The sequence below is a fragment of the Mobula hypostoma genome, chromosome 3, assembly GCF_963921235.1.
Source record: "Mobula hypostoma chromosome 3, sMobHyp1.1, whole genome shotgun sequence".
NCBI classification, from domain to species: domain Eukaryota; kingdom Metazoa; phylum Chordata; class Chondrichthyes; order Myliobatiformes; family Myliobatidae; genus Mobula; species Mobula hypostoma.
This window is the reverse complement of record NC_086099.1, coordinates 181,996,290-182,019,500: the sequence shown is the minus strand read 5'-3', so window position 1 is coordinate 182,019,500 and position 23,211 is coordinate 181,996,290. Positions and strand designations below refer to the sequence as shown.

Here is a 23,211-nt window from a genome sequence, read left to right as displayed (position 1 = left end):
GATAGGGCAATATGGATGCCAAAATATAGGTTCAGAAGGGCATTGCCAACAATGCCAAGATTAAACCTAAGAGATACTTCCAATACTTTGGTAGTAAAAGGAAAGTCAAGGAGGAAATTAAGTGTATTAGGAATAATAGTAGGGTGTTAAATTATGCAGAGAGGACATACTTTGTTAAAGTATTCACCTGCAAAGAAGTGAGCAATATGCCAGTAAATGTAGAGATAAATAAGGTTGTTTTAAGTGAATTAGCGATCTTACAAGTGAGGTTCTGCTTCAGCTGAAAAGGCTGGAAGTTAATAAATCTCCAGGGTCAGACCACATATATCCAAGGGTACTTAAAGAGGTATGTGATTATATGTTCATACCCCTACCATGTATATTTTTCAAAAGTCACTGAAGACAAGTGAAATTCCTAAGGACTGGAGATAGGCTAATATTGTCCCAGTATATGCACTGACCCTGGTAACTATAGACCAGTAAACTTAATGTGTATCACAGGCAACATAATAGAAACAATAATAAAGAATGAGACAGGAAAGCAGCTGATAAGACCTGACATGTTAGCAGAAAGCCAGCATGGGTTCAGAAAGGGGAAATCATGTTTTACTAATATGCTGGAGTTCTATGAAGAGGCAACTAAAATTTATGATAGTGCGGTTGATATCATTTGCTTGAACTTTCAGAAGCCTTTTGACAAGGTACCCTATGAGAGGTTAATAATCAAATTACAGGAGGTAGGGATTCAAGTAGGGATGTAAAGTATTACATATAAGAAGTAGAAATATTAAATATAAATATACAATGGGGGGTCTTGAGTTAGAAAGTACACTGTATGAGAAGGATTTGGCGTCCTGGCAGACTCATCACGATCAACATCTAGATAATGCATAGAAGCGATTAGGAAGGCTAATGGAATATTGGGCTATATAATGCGCTCAGTGGAGTTCAAGTCAAGACACTTCTCATGAAGTTATATAATGCACTTGTGAGGCCAGACCTTAAAGACTGTGTATATATTTGGTCTCTCCATATTGTGTGGGGGATATGAAGGCACTGGAGAAAGTTCAGAGTAATGTGACTAGACCTATTCCGGGTCTCCAGGGTATGAGCTGTGAAGAAAGATTGAAAGAATTATATTTTTCTAGCCGAAGGAGGCATAGAAAGAGAGGAGGCATGATAGAAGCATTCAAAATTATTCAGGGTATAAGTAAGGTGGATGCCAGCTGCTAACTTGAAAATTAATCCATCATCAAGGACACGGGGCCATAGGTGGAGATTGGTTAAAAGGAGATTTCAAACTAACATAAGGAAGCATTTCTTTACTCAGTGAGTTGTGGACATATGGAACAAACTACCTAGTTATGTAGTTGAGAGTAGTACCTTAGAAGCTTTCAAATCTAAACTTGATAGTTATTTCAACACACTATATGAATAGGAGTTTGGCAAGTTTTGTTGGGCTGAATGGCCTGTTCTTGGCAAAAACTTTCCAATATTCTAATATCATTTAGGGTAGGAAATTTGTCTCCTTACCCAATCTTTCCCATTTTAGCAATGTGGTTGACCCTAAATACTCTAGAACAGCCAAACAAACCGATCACTTCAAAAGAATTAAAGATAGGCAATCAACACTGTTTGGACACTAGCATTGCACAAGTCAACAAGTAATTATCATGTTACACTTACCACAGTTGATTTCATCAGAACCGTCACCACAATCATCCACAAGGTCACATACTTGTAATCGGTTAATACAAGCTCGAGTTTGTTCACACCAAAACCACTCTGCGCCCTCACAAATCTCTACAGCTGGTGGGAGGGAGCAGTTGGCAAACACAATGTCGTCCACTGCAGCCACACCATTGTAAATGCCCAGGCTGACTTTCACCAATTTAAGATGGAATGGCCGTGTTAGACGCCCAAGCTGGACAAAACCTTGGAGCCATTGATTGCTTTGAGTGTTGTACGTCCACCACACGACAGTGTTGTTCTTCACACCCTCAACCTCCAGGAACATTTTTGCTGCTCCCACTGCCAGTCCATAATTGTAATACCTGTGACAGTTACAAAATGGCAAATGAATACTTCAGACATCAAGAATGTTCAAATGTATAACCAATTAACATTCTGCATCATTAGGATTAACTTTAATTTTAAAAAATTAGTAGAAATACCATGTATATTTAACTAATTTCAATCCAATAAATTAAAGGGTATGTTTTCCAGGTGTAATTAGGTCAATTACAATGAAAATATGCACTTATAACTTCTCCTTTAAGTTAGATTTGTTAATGACGCATATAAAATGATGCATATAAAATTAAATCAAAATGAGTAGCTTTGGTTGTAGTAACTATGGGGTTAAATGTGGCACAGAGCAAAATAAGCAATTCACCTGTCTATCAAGCCGACATGAAACTGAAATTATTGCTTACCAAAAGGACATTGTGCATCCAGTTCCTGATTGAGTGAACTTAGGGCTGGTTAGTTCTGCAGTCTGAAAAATGTTGCTTTTCATAGTCAAAATAAACATGAAATGGCCTGAAATAAAAATACACACAAATCCAGAAGGTCATTTGAAAATGTCATTTCTGTAGCTACATAAAGCGACCAGATTTTAAAATAGTTCAGAGCTTGATCTAAGTAAAGCATCACAACATACTCCATGACAAAGCTCTCTGTTTGTAAGGTGAGTATTTCAGGACAGTGTTTTGAAAGGGACTGGATGAGCACAGAGAAACAATGTGCAACCAAAAGTCATGACCAACTTAGCGAGCTTTCAAAGAAGAGGCTTATGGTTTTTAAATAGAGGCCTGGAGTGTAACTGCAAGAAGGTTTTCCTCAACCAGGCTTTATAGATGGAAACACCCAGTATGTTAGGTAGCATCTCCTGAAAGAGAAACAGAATCAACATTGCAGATTGAAGACCCTTTCCCAAAACTGAGGAAAAGAAAAACGCATGTTAATTTTAAGTAAAGGTCACAGAGTCATACAGCACAGAACTAGGCCCTTTATTTCTCCACATCCATTTTGAACTTTTTGCCCGTCCACAATAATCCTATATGCCTACGTTCAGTCTGGAATATTCTATGCCTAGCCTAATTAATGTTTCAGGTCTCCCACACTTCAGTGGAAGAGAATCTGAGAAATAGGTCAGCTGGGTGACAGAGAAGGTGGGGAAAGTAGGAGATGTTGGGTGGGTGGAATAAAAGGGATGTGACAGGAAACAAGCAGCTCTGGGTCACCCATACTCCACAAATGGTAGGTGCTCCATAAACTGGTCACTCAGTCTGTGTTTCAACTTTCCCAGTGTGGAAGAGACCATATTGTAAACACTGAATGCAGACTACTCTACCATGAAGGAAGTGTAAATGAATTACTGCTTCTCCTAGAAGTTCTGTTTGGGTGTCTGTTTGGTAGGAAGGATGAAGAGGTAACTAGGTGTGTTAGTGAGGGTAGTGAGGGTTAATGTAGTCTACATGAACTTCTACAAAATCTTTAACAATGGGAAACTGGTTCAAAAGGTTAAAGGGGGGATCAGAACAGATTAGTAAACTGAATCCAAATTTGCAAGCAGAAGATGATGGTTGAGCAATTGGAGGATAATGGTTTAAGGTCAGGGATAGGAAATTTAGAGGGTATTTTTTCATCCAGATGGTGGTTAAAACCTGCCCTGGTGGAGGAAGGGCAAGCAGTAGATAAAAACATCTAGTTATGTAGATGAGCTTTTGAATCATCATACAGAAGACTATGAACTAAATGCTGGGAGATCACCTGCCAGGGTTAGGCACGAGCAAACCAGTGTTGGATCTTAATGTTTTTGAGATCTGAGGTTCTTTTGAAGTCAAGAATGAAGCATAAAGCTTGTTGCATATGATTGTTTTTATTAAATGCTAAAAGAACAAGGAGAAAGGAAGAAGAGTCTGTCTCGAGCCTTTGTGGCCCATCAGGCCGGTGCTTATGCCAGTTTCTGTGGCGTAAAGCGACTGAGAGTGCAAGACTCCCCCAGAGAGGATGCCAGTCTATCGCGAGGTTAACCCACAGTATTTTGCTGGGTGGACTGGAGCAGTGTGTGATTAAGTGCCAAAGACACAACACGCTGCCTTGGCCGAGACTTGAACCCACGACCTTCAGATCATGAGCCCAATGCTCTAACCACTTAGCTACACGTCACACAAAAGGAAGAGAGCAGAAAGCAAAAGCAAGGCCTAGTGATGAGGGAAGAATGAAGACATAAGAGCAAAAGAGCAAAAAAAAGCATTAACCAATGTGATCTTATACCAGACTACTGGTGGCACGTATTCCATTCAAGTTCCATTACTTAAGCTAACCAATAAGAGAGCCCTTATTCAAGTACTGTAATATACCCACCGATGAAAATAATGAGCTTCCAGAAAGTCATAAAGTCAACTGCAACCACTATAAAGTGCGCTGAACAATTGCATGTATGTAAGCAATTATATAAAAATACAAACAAAATTATGGAAGTTACACTACAAGGAAAATAACAATTATACAGTCCATTCCAACACCAGCATGAATATACTGGGCCAAAGAATCTGTTTCCATGTGCTACTACAGTGCCTCTATGTTTGTTTTCTCCCAACGAATGATTGCCCCCAACCTCCTTGTTTTATTATGGCCACTGTACGGGCTACTATAGAGACCATCTAACTCATGATCTCTTTATAATTAATCTTCTTCATGCCCTTTTTCTAACTCTGTTTAGTCTCTAATATTATTCTCTCCTCTATGCCTTTGAAGAAGGTGATATGTAGACAGCTTAAACACCATTTAGTTGCCTTGCTGCATCCTCAACTACACCTTGACCATCAGTTTAAGGGTTTTAAACAAGAGAAAATCTGCAGATGCTGGAAATCCAAGCGTCACACACAAAATGCTGGAGGAACTCAGCAGGCCAGGCAACACCTATGGAAAAGAGTAAACAGTCCATGGTTCAGGCTGAGTCCTTTCATCGGTACTGATGTTTATTGTTTTCCATAGATGCTGCCTGGCTTGCTGAGTTCCTCCAGCATTTTGTGTGTGTTGCTTGGATTTCCAACATCTGCAGATTTTCTCTTTTTTGTCATTGGACTACTACACTGCAAAGTCTCTTCCAGAGATGCCTACCCTGAAGAAGTTTAAATCTTCCCTTAGAGGGCAGTTCTGTGAAACTCTCTCTTACTGCCACCCTTCTGTGAACTCTGCAGCCCTCCAGTCCTGATGAAGGGTCTCGGCCTGAAACGTCCATAGATCAGGGCTGGATTAACCTAGTAGCAAAAGTAGCAAATGCTACGGGCCCAGCATTTTCGAGGGCCCTGCACTAAATGCTTGCAGGCTGCAGTCTGGTGAAATCGGCATCTCACAGTATTCTCACGACGATCTGGCAACGCATGCTGCATGGTACAGTATGTATGTGCAGACTTGTGTTGGCTCCTTGGTGACCTTTGTGCTATCTTCCACACTCCCAAGCCACTGCAGCATGTGCTGTTACGCTGCTGGAGGGTGCGCCAGTGACTTTGACTGTGCGCTATGTTTTGCCGTCCAGACCAGTTGAAAGATTTGTGAAGTTTTTGGATATGGAAGGTCATAGTACTGAACAGCTCGCTCAAAGTTTACTCGACTTTTTAAAGGAAAATGACATTGATATAAAAGACTACCGTGGTTAAAGTTATGACAATGCCAGCAACATGACTGGCAAGTATAGTGGCTTACAAGCACGAATTAAAGAGCTGAATGAGTTTGTGGATTATATTCCATGTTTTGCACATTCACTAAATTTGGTTGGAAAATGTGCTGCTGAGTGCTGTCCAGAAGCATTGATTTTCTTTCAATTTGTAGAAAGCCTGTACACATTTTTTGCTGCTTCTACTTATCAGTGGGATCTCCTTTCTGCTGCATTATCTGATGGTGGTGCTCATTTGCTGATTGTGAAAAGAATGTCAGATACCAGGTGGTCAGCTCATGCAGATGCAACAAAAGCACTTTTACACAGCTTTTCTGCAATAAAACAAGTCTTGGATGACATTTCAAATAACAGTGATCAGAAGGCAGAGTGTCGACAATAGGCTCGTGGACTACTTTCAACCATGATGAAGTTGGAAACAGGAATAATGGTCATATTGTGGGATCAAGTACTACAGTGTTTTCAAATGACCAGTACTTCTTTGCAATCTTCTGGCCAAGACTTGAACACAGCTTGTGCACTCTGTGAATCCTTGCATGGATATATTCAAGCTATGCAGTCTACTTTTTCAGACATTGAGCAAAAAGCCAAGGATCTGACTAAGTGTGAAGATTATCAACAGCAAGCTCGAAGAAAACACAAGCAAAATCGCATGTATGATGATTTCAGTGGTTCCAGCACTCTTGATACACTTGTTGAATCTCAAACGCCTTCTCAGAAGTTTAAAAGCCGAACATTTCTTGCCATTATTGACAGCTTGCTTTCTGCCCTGTCAAAAAGGCAGAAAGCTTATCTAAAGGTGAATGGTGTTTTTGGATTCCTTCATCAGTTACAGTCGTTTACACCTGAAGAGGTCGTGAAGAGGTCATCAAATCTTATTAAATCATATCCGGAAGATCTGGAAGAAAGTCTTGATGAAGAATTTGTGCAGTTTACTGAACTGTTGAAAACTGATCTTGCTTCTCATATTGGCGCCAAACAAGATCTTGTAGCGTTACAGCTGTACCGCTTGATAACAGACAATTCTTTGGAGCCATGTTTTCCAAGTGTAGAAAATGCCTTGCGCATCTATTTGTCACTCATGGTTACCAACTGCAGTGGAGAATGCTCATTTTCAAAACTGAAAGGGATTGAAAATGAACTAAGGAACACCATGGGTCAAAACAGATTGAACAACCTCACTCCAATTGAACATGAACTTCTGCATGAAATAGCCATTTCCAGTATCATCAACAAATTTGCTCATGCTAAATCTAGAAAATGTAACTTTTAAATTGTAGTTTTGTTATTTTTGACATTTGAAATTGATACCTACATGTAAGTAATACTATTACTGAAGTGTCAAACATTTGTCGTATTGTCTGGCTGTATAGCAAATGAAAAGATGAATTACTTTACTATGCAAGTAAATAATTTATGTTTTAATGCTTATGTGCATTTTTAAAATTAGCACCCCTTTATAACATATGCTATAGGCCCCGCACTAGCTTAATCTGGCCCTGCCATAGATGCTGCCTGGCCTGCTGAGTTCCTCAAGAATTTTGTGTGTATTAGTTTAAAGACTTTACCAGTTCTCTATTTATGCTTTCTTCAAGGATTTGTATCCAATCCCAATGCAACTGTGGCTATTTATATGGCCACAACTCCTTCCTGTCCCAGAAGCTGTGAAATGTAACAAGTAAATTAAATCTCTTTTTAACCATACCATTCCTCTAACAATGTGTAAATTCTCCTGATTGTTCCTCATTTAATCTAATCTCCACATTACTTAATCAATAATTCTGGGGTCATTCCCCTCCATGGATTAATTTAGAACCTAACATCTAATATTCTTTTATCAGGACCTTTGTTTGTTCCAATAAGCAGCATGAGAGCTGGAATTACTCCTGACCTTTCTGTTCCGAATACACTGACCAGATATTAGGTGCCAACACATTCCTCAGAATTATCAGTCCTGGTTGTAGGAGTTGTGATCAATTGCCCTAATGATAAAGCTTCCTTATATTTCCATTCCAATCTAATGCAGTTCACTCTGGGGGAACATATGGTGCAGAACTTACTCAGTCCTTTGCAGTAAGGCAATGTATATGTTATTGAGATCTTACATGACTCAGTGGGAGTCAAGTAATTGGCTGAATGGCTTCTCCCTTTGCTATTTGTTCCTATGAACTTGATGAGATTTTAATTTAAAATATTTCAGAAGAATTTTGGAATGATTACTAGAGATTGTCTAAAGAGTGGTCTGAAAGATTACTGGACGTTTATGGTTTGAATCACATGCACTATTGCAAAGTAAACAATCTCTAAATATGAAAGATTAGATATAATGAAATTCCTACCAGTGGTAGCATTGGTGGTATGATCCCGAGCCGGGGCCTGAACTTTGACATTTGAAGGCAAAGCACTACTTGAGTTTCTGATCCAATCAAAGTTATCATTAGGAACATTCTCAAACCAGCCACAGCTGTCCTCTTCAAAGTTACATGTGGAGGCTGCAACACAGAAACCAGTAATGTTGTACCAAGTTATTTTAGAGTATGTTATATAATATTTAGCTCTTTTCAATCCTTCTTGCATAAACATCATCTACCAGAGGTTCCCAACATTTTAATGCCGTGGAACCTTACCGTTAACCGAGGAGTCTGCAGACCACAGGTTGGGAACCCCTGAAAGAACTGTTGAAGAAAATGTTGCAACAGCTGGGATGGATCATATGGATCTCTTGTGGTAGAAAATTAGAACAGATTCTACGGACAACACATATCTTCTTTCCTTTTCAATCAACACGTCTCTCTTTTTTTCCTCAATGTCTAAATTCTAGAAGAACCAAGAATTATTTTCAGTTAACCTCAATATTACTTTCCAGTTCCTGGCAGTTTGCTGCCTCCAATGTCTCAGAAGGTAGAATATTACGGACAATGACTTCGCTTTGAAGTTACATATTTAATTAATATGTTACCTCAGGGATGCATCAATCTTTAAAGAAACACACACACAAACCCACACACACCCACACACACCCACACACAACAGATCATTAAGCATTTTCAATTTCTGTTAACTAAAACTGAATGAAAACAGGCACAGAGTAAGAACCCTTGCTTAACGAAGAAATATTGTACCACTGAATCACTGGCAGGGAATGAGCACTTTGCTGCAAAATTTCGGAATGAGTCTTGAATGAGTCAGGTAAAGCAACCATAGTATATTTTCTTTCAAATCCTATTCTGAGACTATTTTGTTATTCCAATCGTCCTTTGCATATAGATAAGATTAGCATTTTTCCCCATCACAAATTCAGGTGAGAAAATCTCTGTGCTCATAAACAAGAGCACCAAGGTTGAGATAAGTAGTCCACACACCAGTTCAGAGGTCATGTAAAATTGGTAGCTATAGCATTTGTTACTGTACATATGTCTCTTTAACAATACAGAGCTTCTCCCTGTAGCCCTTTGACGCCTTTACTAATCAAGAACCTGTCAAACTCCATTTTGGAGTCGTGTGTGGCAATGAATTCCACCACCCGCTGGCTAAAGACATTATTCCCCACTGTTGCTCTAATAAGGCATTCTTTTATTCTGAATTTGTGCCCTTCAGTCCTAGATTTTCACACTGTTGGAAACATCCTCTCCAAGTCCACTCTATCCAGGCCTTTCAATAAAAGATACATTTCAAAGAGCCATCCACCCTCATTCTTTTAAACCTCAGTGAGTACAGGTCAAGAACCATCAAAATCTCCTCATACATTAACCCTTCCATGCTTGCAATTATTATCATACACTTCCTCTGGACCCTCACCAATGCCAGCACATCCATTCTTAAATATAGGGCCCAGAGCTGCTCAGACTACTGCTAATGTGGTCTGACAACACATATACAGCTTCAGCATGACATCCTTGCTTTTATCTTCTAATCCTCTGGAAATGAACGCTAACATTGAATTTGCTTTCCATAAAACTGACTCAACCTGCAAGTTAACCTTTAGGGAATCCCGCACCAGGACTTGCAAGCTCCTTTGCAGATTCGGTTTCTGAATTTGCTCCCCATTTCAAAAACAGCCTACGCTTTTATTCCTTCTATCAAAGTGTATTACCTTCCAATTCTTCTCATCCAGTCCTGATGAAGGGTCTCAGCCTGAAACCTTGCTCTTTATTCATTTCCAGATGCTGCCTGACTTGCTGAGTTTCTCCAGCATTTTGTGTTGCTTCTACATTCTTTTATTTGGTTTGCCTTGTACTGCCTTAACGTACTGATGTGATTAAATGATCTCTATTAATAGCATGCATAACAAACTTTTTTTTGGTTCATCGAATAATAAACAAATTTACAATATTATGGCAGAATAAAATTGTGATGATGGTCTGGAAAAATGGGGAGAGAAGGTCATTGTGCTCTCCACTGTGCCTGAATATGAATCCTGACTGGTTCCCATGCTGTGAGTAACTCCAAGATATTGTGAGATGCTAAGGGGCCAGTGATCACAGCCTGCAACTCAGAACAAAGAGGTTATTAATCAGTAAAAAGCATATTAATGAGTCATTTTACATTGAAAGTCAAAACTGCTGGGTCCTTGGTGCAAACAAATCCAGAATTTTTAATGGGACTCTGGTAGATACGTGGGCTATGACCAAGGGAAAAATAGCTGGAGTTGCTTAGCAATTTAGTGCATGGATGTTTGTTAGGTGTGTTAAAAAGCAAGTTTATAGAAATTAGCTAAAATAGTGAAAAGAAAACCGCCAATATTTGCAAAAAGGTATCTACCAGAAAACTCAATTATAGCTCCGTATATACTTGTCCAGTGTCAACTCCTGGCAGCCCTCGCTCTCTTTCACTGAGGTTGAAGAGTTCCTTTCTATTCCGCACTAGAATATACCATCATTAATTACCAACAAGGTTAACTTAATATCACACATGAATTGGAATATGATGCACCCCACAATATAGTTACAATTATATAACAAAATGAACACAATTATCTTCCTTAAATGGAGTATACAAACAGCATAGATACATTTATACATGCCCATTACTAAATAAATGGAATATTCCACCGTGCATGGCGGGAAAGGCACCGTAAAGCCAACCTGAGCACATGTTCAATTTAGGACTCATTATGAGAATATACCAGGGAAGCACTGGAGTGTGTACACTCAGATTCAGGTGCCACCATGTCACTCTAGCCTTATGATCCTTCATTGTTTGAATCAATGCCAATGATCTGTGGTCTGTGTAAAGGTTAAACTCTCTGCCAAGGAGATAGTTCCTGAGGCTATGACAGACCCACTCCTTATCAGTGGTGGAATACATGGTTTCCCTTGGGAGGAGATTTCAGCTCAGGTAAAGGACTCTTCTCCAGGTTCTTCTTTGGCCAGCTCCAAATGCCTACGCCTGAGGCATTGATAAGATCCTAAGACATAGTAGCAGATTAGGCCATTTGGCCCATTGTGTCTGCTCCAGCATTCAATCATGGCTGATCTTTTTATCCCCTCCTCAGCCTCACTCCCTAGCTTTCTCCCTGTAACCTTTGGTGCTGTGACCAATCAAAAACCTATCAAGCTCTGCCTTAAATATACCCAACGACCTGGCCTCCACAGCTGACTGTGGTAGCAAATTCCACAAGTTCACCACCCACTGGCTAAAGAAATTTCTTCGCATCTCTGTTTTAAATGGACGCCCCTCTATCCTGAGGCTGTGCCCTCTTGTCTTAGACTCCCCCACCATGGGAAACATCCTTTCCAAATCTATGCTATCTAGGCTTTTCAACATTTGAAAAATTCCCTCCTCACCCTTCTAAACTCCAGTGAGTACAGACCCAGAGCTATCAAACGTTCCTCATATGATAACCCTTGCATTCCTGGAATCATTCTTGTGAACCTCCTTCGAAACCTCTCCAATGCCAGCACATCTTTTCTTAGATGAGGAGCCCAAAACTCTTCACAATACTTAAGGCGAGGTCTCACCAGTGCCTTATAAAGCCCCAGCATCACATCCTTGCTCTTGTATTACAGACCTCTTGAAATGATGCTAACTTTGCATTTGCCTTCCTCACCACTGACTCAACCTGCAAGTTAACCTTTAGGGTGTTCTGCATAAGGACTCCCAATTCCCTTTGCATCTCTGCATTTTGGATTTTCTCCCCGTTTAGAAAATAGACCGCACATTTATTTCTACTACCAAAGTGCATGACCATGCATTTTCCAACATTGTATTTCATTTGCCACTTTCTTGCCCATTCTCCTAATCTGTCTAAATTCTTCTGCAGCCTACTTGTCTCCTCAACAATACCTTCCCCTCCACCAATCTTCATATTAGCTGCAAACTTGGCAACAAAGCCATCTATTACATTATCTAAATCATTGATATACAGCATAAAAAAGAAGTGGTCCCAAAACCAACCCCTGTGGAACTCCACTAGTCACTGGCAGCCAACCAGAAAAGGGTCCTTTTATTCCCACCTGCTGCCTCCTACCAATCAGCCAATGGTCTAACCATACCTGTAACTTTCCTGTAATACAGGTCTCTTAACATGGTAAGCAGCTTCTTGTGTGGCTTCTTGTCAAAGGCCTTTTGAAAGTCCGAATAGACAACATCCACAGCACCCCCTTCATCTATCCTACTTGTAATCTCCTCAAAGAATTCCAACATGCTGATTTAGGATTTAAGATTTACCCTTAAGGAATCCATTCTGACTTTGTCCTATCTTGTCCTGTGTCACCAAGTACTCCATAGCCTCATCCATAACAATTGACCCCAACATCTTCCCAACCACTGAGGTCAGGCTAACTGGTCTATAATTTCCTTTCTGCTGCCTTCCTCTTAAAGAGTGGAGTGACATTTGTAATTTTCCAGTCCCCTGGCAGCATGCCAGAGTCTAATGATTTTTGAAAGAATATTACTAATGCCTCCACACTCTACCGTTACCTCTTTCAGAAACCTGGGGTGCAGTTCATCTGGTCCGGTTGAGTTCTGTACCCTTAAATCTTTTAGCTTTTTGAGCACCTTCTCCCTTGTAATAGTAACTGCACTCACTTCTCTTCCCTCAAACCCATCAATATCTGGCATACTGCTAGTGTCATCTACAGTGAAGACTGATGCAAGATGCTCATTTAGCTCAGCTGCCATCTCCTTGTCCCTCATTATCATGTCTCTGGCCTCATTTTCTAGCAGTCCTATATCCACTCTCATCTCTCTTTTTTTTACATACTTGAAAAAGCTTTTACTACCCACTTTGATATTGTTGCAAGCTTGCTTTCATATTTCATCTTTTCCCTCTTAATGATTCTTTTAGTTGTTCTCTATAGGTTTTTATAAGCTTCCCAATCCTCTATCTTCCCACTAATTTTTGCTTTGCTGTATGGCCTCTCTTTTGGTTTTACATTAGCTTTGACTTCCTTTGTCAGCCACGGTTGTACTATTTTGCCATTTGAGTATTTCTTTGTGGAATACATCTATTCTTCACCTTCCTCATTTTTCCAGAAACTCACACCATTGCTGCTCTGCTGACATCCCTGCCAGCATCTCCTTCCAATTTACTTTGGCCAACTCCTCCCTCATACCACTGCAATTTCCTTAACTCCATGGAAATACTTCTATGTCAGACTTTACTTTCTCCCTATCAAATTTCCATTTGAACTCAATCATACTGTGATCAGTGCCGCTTAAGAGTTCTTTTACTTTAAGCTCCCTAATCACCTCCAGTTCATTACTTAACACCCAATCCAGTTTAGCTGATCCTCTAGTAGGCTCATCGGCAAACTGCTCTAAAATCCATCTCATTGGCATTCAACAAACTCACTCTCTTGAGATTCATTACCATTCTGATTTTCCCAATGGATCTGCAGGTTAAAATCTCCCATGCCTATCATAACACTGCCCTTTTGACATGCCTTTTCTATTTCCCATTGTAATCTATGAACCACATCCCATCTACAGAGTCTTTTTTCCCTTACAGTTTCTTAACTCAACCCACAAGGATTTAATATTTTCCGATCCCATGTCAGATTTTCTACTGATCTGATACTGTTCTTTACCAACAGAGCCACACCACCCAGTCTGCCCACCTTCTTATCCCTCCAATACTTGGAACCTTGGACATTCAGCTCCCAACTACAACTATACTTCTGCCACAATTCAGTGTTGGCCACAACATCACACCTGACGATCTGTAATAGTGTAACAAGATCATCCACCTATTTCTTATACTCTGTGCATTGAAATATAACACTTTGAATACTGTATTTGCTACCCTTTTTGATTCTGAATCTCTAATGCACTGATACTCACCCTGCAAGCTGCAATCATGTCCTATCATCTGTGAGGCCTTCCTGACAGTCTGACTGCACACAATCTTTGTTTTTTTTTACACATCCATCCTATCCTGAGTCCCTTCACTCCAGTTCCTATCCCTCTGCCAAATTAGTTTAAACCCTCCCCAACAGTTCTAACAATCCTGCACACAAGAATATTGGTCCCTCTTGGGTTCAGGTGCAAACTATCCCATTTGTACAGGTCATACCTCCCCCAAGAGGGATCCTAATGATCCAAAAACTTGAAGCCCTGCCCCCTGCACCAGCTTCTCAGCCAAGCATTAATCTGCCAAATCATCCTGTTTCTACCCTCACTGGTGCATGGCACAGGGAGCAATCCAGAAATTACCACCTGGGAGGTCCTGTTTCTCAACCTTCTGCCTAGCTCTCTCAGGACCTCTTTGCTCTTCCTTCCTATGTCATTGTTACCAATATGTAGCAAGACATCTGGCTGCTCTCCCTCCCTTTCTAAAATACTGTGGACACAATGCAAGACATCCTGACCCTGGTGGCATTCCCCTGGGAAGTCATCACCCACAACAGTATCCAAAGCAGTATACTTGTGATGGACAGGAATGGCCACAGAGGTGCTCCGCGCTAACTGCCTATTCACATTTCCATTTCTCCTGACAGTCACCCAGCTACTCGTTTCCTGCTACTTAGTGGTGACTACTTTCCTGTAACTCTGATCAATTATCTCCTCACTCTCCCGTACAAGCCAAAGGTCATCCAGCTGTTGCTCCAGATCCCTAACAAGGTCTTCACGGAGCTGCAGCTAGATGCACTTCATGAAGATGTAGACCCCTGTGAGACTGTGGGTCTCCCAGTACTTCAATATCGAGCATGAAGGACACACACTGGCCATTTACTACGCTAAGTATAGCAAGAGAGAGAAAAAAAGGGAACCTTAATAGAAAGTTACCCAGAGCCGAAGCCTCCTTTGAGCCAAAGCCTGACACTCCTACTCTCACTGCTAGCCTCCTCCCAACAATGCCCGCCCTGCTTGTCCCTTCTGTACTTTTATTTAATTCACTGTGCTCTGCTCCTGCCACTGATTGGGCCACCGGAATGAGCCCAAACGCCCGTGAAGCTCTCCTTTTAAACAAGTGTCGCCAATAAGCGAGAAACCTCATCGCTGTGCTCTGCTCCCACTGTTGACTGGGCTGCCATTTGGCAAAGTCTGAGCTCTGAAGGACAGATGAAGAACACGAGAGGGCTTTAAGGTCTGGAAAAGTGTTTTAGCACTCACTTGTCCACATCACTGGGTTGCTTACAAGCTTCCCAGAAGGACAGTCAGAGTGGCGTTTTGGGGAATGAACCTGCGACACCGCCCTACCAGAACCAGGAAGGACTTCACTTCCTTCTTTGTGTGAGGTCGAGGAATGTTGCAGATCACTTGCACTTTATTCCTCTGTACTCCAGCCTTTCCCTGTCCCAGCTGGTAGTCGTAGCATCTGCTTTCCTTTTATGCCTACTCACATTTTCGTAGATTGAAGGCGAGATCAGTAGCTTGTATATTCCCCAAGAGCTTGCACAGATGGTCCAGTGTGGTACTGTAGTTTTCCTTTCCAACCCTTTCTAGTAGGTCATTCAACTTCTGGAAATCTATGTGTACGCTCACAGTGCCATCCTTCTTTCAGATGATAACAATAGGACTCTTCACTCAATATTTGAAGGCTCAGTGATTCCCATAGTCTGAATCTCATTCTTCAGGGCCCCCATAAGTCGCTCTGGTACTCTGTAGCAGTGTTGGCGTACTGAAGCTTGGTTAGGTCTGATCCTGTTGGAAAGTTTTAGGACATTTGTCAGCCTTGGTCTCTGCTGGAACAGCTGTGGAAAATCAGCAAATATCCTCAGCAGCTCCACTGGTTGGTGGCCATCAATAGGTCAACCTTACCAGGCCTCTTCCAAGTCTCTATGATCCCTTCTGAGTCAACATCAACGGATACATCATCTGTACTAATATCAACAGAAACAGGAGAACCAGCAAGTGGTCAAGGCATCATTAATGGCGTGACTTTTGAGGCCTTTTGGTTCCTCCCTCACACAGACTAGCATCCAAACCAGGCAGAGACTGTAACCTGACCACTGCTTTAGTCTTATCATGTGTTATGACAAAATGCATAACAGCACTCTCTACTCCTGGAGTAACAGAAGGATGAGATTGGCCATTTTCCTTCCTCAGTAACTCATGTAACACAGGCAAATCTCTCCCCAGAATCATGTCAACTGGTAGTTTCTCCAGCAACCACACCACCGCCCCTCAGCTTTCATCAAGAACTTATGGTCATCCCACTCAATAGTGAGTTCTGCCAGTGGCTCAAACTTCCAGTCACCATGGACACATTGGACAGGTGTTTGATGGGTGAGGAAGACACTGATAGCAGGGGCAAGACTTTTCTTAATAAATGACAATGAGCTACCAGAATCTAAAAGAGCCTTAATAGGTCTTCCATTAACTTAACATTATAAACATGAACTCTTTCTCATCACATTCTGCTTGATTTCCATTACCATACTCACAATCATCACAGTCATTACCATTATAATCACATTCTCCCTCTCTTGGTACATAGCGCATACCTGACAACTTGGGCTTCTTGAGAGGACACACAGAGGACTTCTGACATTGTTGCTGAAATTGGCAGCAAAATAAAGTCTTAGAATAAACCACCAAAGGTTCTTTGCCTTAGCTTCTCCCACTCCTTAATTTGGCAGTTACCCTGAGAGTCCACTGGAGAATGAGAGTCTCTATTGCTTTGGAATGATGGCTGTGATTGAGCCCCCTTGTGGGCATTGAGGTACTACAGGGCAAGTCAGGCTGCCATGAGTCCACCCACAGGCTCATGGTCTCATATTTATGTTCGGGTGTCCGGAGGAAGAACCTGCAGCTGCTCAAGAACAATGGCCTCACCAATCTTCCCTTGGACTTCTGTTCTGAACATAAGGATGCAGCAACATAAGAAATAGCAGCAGGAGTAGGCCACCTAGCCCGTTGAGCCTGCTCCGTCAATCAATAAGACCATGGCTGATGGGACCATGAACTTATCTCCACCTACCTGCCTTTTACCCCACAACCCTTAATTCCCCTTACTGGTTGAATCCATTGGTGGTACAGACCCCTCAGATGATATGTCTCAGTGGGTGACTCCCCGATGGTAGAGTATAGGAACAGAAGGTTTGGCAATAGGTTTCTGCCGAGATTCAGCCAGCAGCACTTCCTTCAGAATAGTTAATACAAAATACTCTGCAGATGCCGGGGTCAAAGCAACACTCACAACATGCTGGAGGAACTCAGCAGGTCGGGCAGCATCCGTGGAAACGATCAGTCAACGTTTTGGGCCAGAACCCTTCGTCAGGACTGAAGAGGAAGGGGGCAGGGGCCCTATAAAGAAGGTGGGAGGAGGGTGGGAAGGAGAAGGCTGGTAGGTTCCAGGTGAAAAACCAGTAAGGGGAAAGATAAAGGGAGGGGGGAGGGGAAGCAGGGAGGTGATAGGCAGGAAAAGTGAAGAAGGAATGGGGGAAACACAATGGGTAGTAGAAGGAGGCGGAACCATGAGGGAGGTGATAGGCAGTTGGGGAAGGGGGCAGAGTGAAACTGGGATGGGGGAAGGGAGAGGGAGGGAATTACTGGAAGTTGGAGAATTCAATATTCATACCGAAGGGATGGAGACTACCCAGATGGTATATGAGGTGTTGCTCCTCCAACCTGAGTTTAGCCTCATCATGGCAGTAGAGGAGGCCATCTATGGACATATCTGAATGGGAGTGGGAAGCAGAGTTGAAGTGGGTGGCAACCAGGAGATCCTGTCTGTTGTGGCCCTTCGAGCGGAGGTGCACGACGAAGTGGTCCCTACTTCATTACCCACAACTCCACCTGTCTTAGTATCATCTGCATACTTACTAATCCAATTTACCACCCCATCATCCAGATCATTAATATACATGACAAACAACATTGGACCCAGTACAGATCCCTGAGGCACACCACTAGACACCGACCTCCAATCTGACAATTCCCTCCCCCTCCCTGCCCCATCCCAGTTTCACTCTGTCCCCTCCCCCAGCTGCCTATCACCTCCCTCATGGTTCTACCTCCTTCTGCTACCCATTGTGTTTTCCTTTATTCCTTCTTCATCTTTCCTGCCAATCCCCTCTCTGCTTCCCCTCCCCCACCCCTTTACCTTTCCCCTTACTGGTTTTTCACCTGGCACCTATGAGCCTTCTCCTTCCCACCTTCCCACCCTCCCCCCACCTTCTTCATAGGGCCTCTGCCCCTTCCCTCTTCAGTCCTGACGAGGGGCTCCGGCCCGAAACGTGAACTAATCATTTCCACAGATGCTGCCCATCCTGCTTGGCTCCTCCAGCGTGTTGTACATCAGAACAGTTGTTGGACCTCTCTTCATCTTTTGCAGTGTAGGCTTTGAGAGCTTTACCTGTCAGTAGTGGCACAATCTGGCAGCCTACACCTATTCTGGCCATTGCCATATCTGGGCCATCCTCACAAACCTGAGGGGGTAGTTCCCAATATTGTTGATAAGAAGGCACCTTGGGGCCCCTCTGCGGGCATTGGAGTTCCTTCTTGAAAGCACCATCTCCCCTCTGCTGGGCAGACAAAAGGTCTCTAGAATATTATCAGGGGAGGTTTGGAGGTGGTACCACTTGAAGGCCTTTCAGCTTCCGGCCTGAGTTTGGTCCTGGGCTCAATTTCTTCCTCCTGTGAGGTCGCCACTGCTTCCTGGGCATCAGCTTCATTTTTAGCATCAGAGGGTTTCCTGACTTGGGATCACAATCCCACTCTCCCCCGATTTGCGACTGGCCACCACACTGCTCCTCTATGTGTTACATATGTGGGTTATGACCAAAGGTTAAAAAATGGCTGGAGTTACTTGGCATTTTAGTTCAAGGGTGTTTATCAGGTGCGTCAAAAATCAAACTTACAAAAATTAGCGAAAATAGTTAAAAGAAAATTGTTAATATTTACATAAAGTTGTCTGCCAGAAAACACAGTAATAGCTCTGTACTTATACTTGCCCAGTGCGAACTCCTGGCAGCCCCAATCTCTCCCTCACTGAGGGCAATGAGCTCCTTTTTATTTGGACTAACAACATGTACACATTTACACATGATGCCCATTACTAAAGAAATGTAATATTCCGTCATTAAGGCCTATGATGATAACATACTGGGGAAGACATTGAAGTACATACGCTCAGCGGAACAGCTGAAGATTAGAAATGCAATGTGTGAATGTGAGTGCTTCCTGTCACAGACTCCCTTTACAGAAGTTTGTGTGAAACAGCTTGCCTAATGTTGTCCAAAAATATCACAAAATTTCATGGTACCGATTCCGAAACAGATCTATCAAATTTCTGATATTTCTCTGAGGAGAATCTTTCCTCGTAGCTCTGACCTCAGAAAATAGCCCCTGCAGGGTCAATACAATTTGAACTCCTTCAGCTTTTGGCAAGTATTGACAAAATGCCACAAATAGGGCTGTGGGGAGGAGGGGAGGTGGGGGGGCAATGAAGGAGGGCAGTGTGATCTTCCTAAGGGTACATGGGAACATGGCCCAGCCTGGGAAGAAAGTAGCAAACGGTGCTGACAGTGGAAAGCTGCCAGGGAGATGACTGTTGGGGCATGTTCCCTTTTTGTTTCCTTGCTCTCCTGAGAGCCATACACTATAACACAATCCATCTTTCCAAGTTTGTAGGCAACAGTCACTTTATCACAAGTGAAGCGTTTCCCTCTTGTCAGGGGAACTATTCTCGGTCCCTGCAACGCATAATAAGCAGCAAAATAACACAAGCACAATATCTCAACTGACAAAGGGACTGAACTGAGGCAACTGTTCTGCAAGCAAGGGCCACTCTGAGTTTTAGGGCAACGCAGCTACCTGCATTTGTTTGATAGACAAACCTCAAACAACAAACAAGTACTTTCAAAGCCTAACCCGGTAGTTTTTGTGTGCAGTTCACCTTGCTGCTCCTGAATTTAGCTCAACATCAGCCACATATCTAATGGATTCACATGCTGGCAGATCATCACTATATTCAGCATCACAGATTCAATCCAGTAGTTTCGTTTGCTAAGTATCACTCAAAAAATACCTTTTATTTATCTATGTATTGCAATAATAAAGAGTATGAACACAAGAATTAGAAGCAGGAGGAGATCATTAGAGCCCTTGAACCTGGACCTTGCAAGAATTCACAGCTGATCTGATTTTCAGAATCAGAATCAGGTTTATTATCACCGGTGTGTGACGTGAAATTTGTTAACTTAGCAGCACCAGTTCAATGCAATACATAATATAGAAGAAAAAATAACAATAAATAAATAATTCAATTACAGTATACATATATTGAATAGATTAAAAATCATGCAAAAACAGAAATTGTATATACTAAAAAAGTGAGGTAGTGTCCAAGGGTTCAATATCCATTTAGGAATCGGATGGCAGAGGGGAAGAAGCTGTTCCTGAATCGCTGAGTGTGTGCCTTCAGGCTTCTGTACCTCCTACCTGATGGTAACAGTGAGAAAAGGGCATGCCCTGGGTGCTGGACGTCCTTAATAATGGATGCTGCCTTCCTGAGTCACCGCTCCTTGAAGATGTCCTGGGTACGTTGTAGGCTGGTACGCAAGATGGAGCCGAATAAATTAACAACCCTCCTCAGCTTCTTTCGGTTCTGGGCAGTATCCCCTCCCCCCATACCAGACAGTGACGCAGCCTGTCAGAATACTCTCTACAGTACATCTAAAGAAGTTTTTGAGTGTATTTGTTGACATACCAAATCTCTTCAAACTCCTAATGAAGTATAATTACTATCTTGCCTTCTTTATAACTGCATCGATATGTTGGGATCAGGTTAGGTCCTCAGAGATCTTGACGCCCAGGAGCTTGAAACTGTTCACTCTCTCCACTTCTGATCCCTCTGTGGGGATTGGTGTGTGTACCTTCATCTTATCCTTCCTGAAGATCACAATCAGCTCTTTCATCTGTCTGACATTGAGGTTGTTGCTGTGGCACCACTCCACTAGTTGGTATATCTCGCTCCTGTACGCCCTCTCGTCACCATCTGAGATTCTACCAGCAATATTTGTATCATCAGCAAATTTATAGATGGTATTTGAGCTATGACTAGCCACAAAGTCATGTGTATATAGAGAGTAGTACAGTGGGCTGAGCGCACATCCCTGAGGTGCACCAGTGTTGATCGTCAACGAGGAGGAGATGTTATCACCAATCCACACAGATTGAAGTAGAGGATCCAATTGCAGAGGGAGGTACAAAGGCCTATATTCTGTAACTTTTCAATCAGGATTGTGGGAATGATGGTATTAAATGCTGAGCTATAGTCGATGAACGCAGGTGTTCGCGTTATCCAGATGGTCTAACGCTGTGTGAAGAGCCATTGAGATTGCGTCTGCCATTGACCTATTGTGGTGTTAGTCAAATTTAGCCTAAGCTCTGCATTCCTACATACAGTACATGGTATTTTTTTGATGATCAGGCATCTTAATTATATTCAATATTCTGTATCCACTGCACTTTGAGGAAGAGATCTCCAAAACTTCATGACCCTCTGAGAAAAAATATGATGCTCCTTCTCTGTGTTAGAGGGTGATTCCTTATTCTAGAATCTCTGACACGGTGAAGCTTCTTCTCCACATTTTTCAGTCCCCTCAAAGTCTTACTTCAAATGAAGTGGAACCAAACAAGAGCTGCTAGGTGAGGTACCAAAACTAAATACAGTTACTACGTTCAGGAGCCATTTTGTTGGACACACCATTTTCAGCAAGGTGAACTGTGCACAGAAACTACTGGAATAAGTGACCCTGAGTTCAGCTTTGAAAAATATATGTTTGTTGCTTGAAATTTGTCTAGCAAACAAATGTTATGTTCAGGTGGCATCTTGTTGGCAAGGAATTGAAGGATATGGCCTTAAAGTGGTCCAAATGGGCAAAAAGATCAGCATGGACATGGTAGGAAGGAGGACTAATTTCTGTGCTGTAAAATTATATGACACTATAAAAGAAAACAAAACTGAACAGGGTGGGGGTTCGTTCTCCATAATGCTCTCTATTGAATATGCCTACTGTATAACTAGCATGGGCAAATATTTATTGGATTGGGCTATCAAAAAGCTGCAGATACTGGAAATGTAAAGACTCTCAACAGGCCAGGTAGCATCAGTGCAACGAAAAGCAGAGATGGTGTTTAGAAACACCTGGAGAGTTAACTCGGTTTCTCTTCCACTGGTGCTGCCTATATGGTTGTGAGCTTTCAGCAGTTTCAGTTTCACCTGCCTGGAAGCTACTGATTTGAGAGCAAAATACATTACAAATCAGACTTTTATCAGGATAAAAAACGCGGTAGGAATTGTACGACCAAATACAGCTTCCATAACTAATATTCCTTCTTCAGTAGATGAATCCACTGAAGAAAGCAACATCCACAGAAGGAAGATTAATGACTTGACTCCAAAGAGGAAGACAGAAGAACATTAGAAATAAGAGTAGGAGACTAGCTCTCAAGCTTGCTGTACTAATCAATAGGATCACAGATGTGGTTTAAGTACATCAACTTATATGCCACGATGACTTAATCCTTTCTTGTTGTTTTCTACAGCTAATCCATTTTAAAATGCATGTGGCCTTTGGAAGAGGAATTGGCTGTAATCCAAAACATCAGAAAACAAATCAGCAATGATTTTTTAAAAGTAAATTAAATACTTGCCTTTGTATTCTGTGATGGAATTTGAGGCCATCCTGTGAGATATAGCGCAACCTGGAGTTAAACTGACATCATCTATTGCAATAAATGCATTACGTACTGCCAACACGGTGCTCTGGAGAATAACCTAAAATATAAAAGAAGATGGGAAGCAATTGGTCAACCGATATTCTCTGCAATCAAGTGCCATTGATTGCAAAGTCGCCGTGATCACAAGCCTGCTTATCCAACAGTGATTTGTTTTCTTGCTCACCAAACAGATGCAAGAATTACAGACATGGCCAGCATTGAATTCCCATCCCAAACTGCTCTCAAGGTAGTGAGCAGCTTTCATGAAGCCCTCCTGGTGACGGTACTTTCATAGTGTTATTGGGTTTGGAGGTACGGGGTACCGAATGAGTGGTAATGGAAGAATGGTGCATTGCTCAGTAAAGAACCTGCAGATATTGGCACTCCTGCACCCTGTACCTTCTTGGAAGTAG

The 23,211-nt window shown here is 42.1% G+C and overlaps 1 protein-coding gene across 2 annotated transcripts in view; it reads right to left on the bottom strand.

Moving 5' to 3' along the window:
* Positions 1-23,211, bottom strand: part of malrd1 (MAM and LDL receptor class A domain containing 1) — a 392,346-nt gene that overhangs the window by 279,476 nt on the left and 89,659 nt on the right. For both annotated transcript variants that reach the window (XM_063044212.1, XM_063044213.1), the window contains exons 13-16: positions 22,733-22,856; positions 8,026-8,178; positions 2,436-2,541; positions 1,687-2,054 (exon numbers count right to left, since the gene is read on the bottom strand). In XM_063044212.1, coding sequence (XP_062900282.1) covers positions 1,687-2,054; positions 2,436-2,541; positions 8,026-8,178; positions 22,733-22,856 — 751 coding nt within the window. The remainder of the gene's footprint in view (positions 1-1,686; positions 2,055-2,435; positions 2,542-8,025; positions 8,179-22,732; positions 22,857-23,211) is intronic.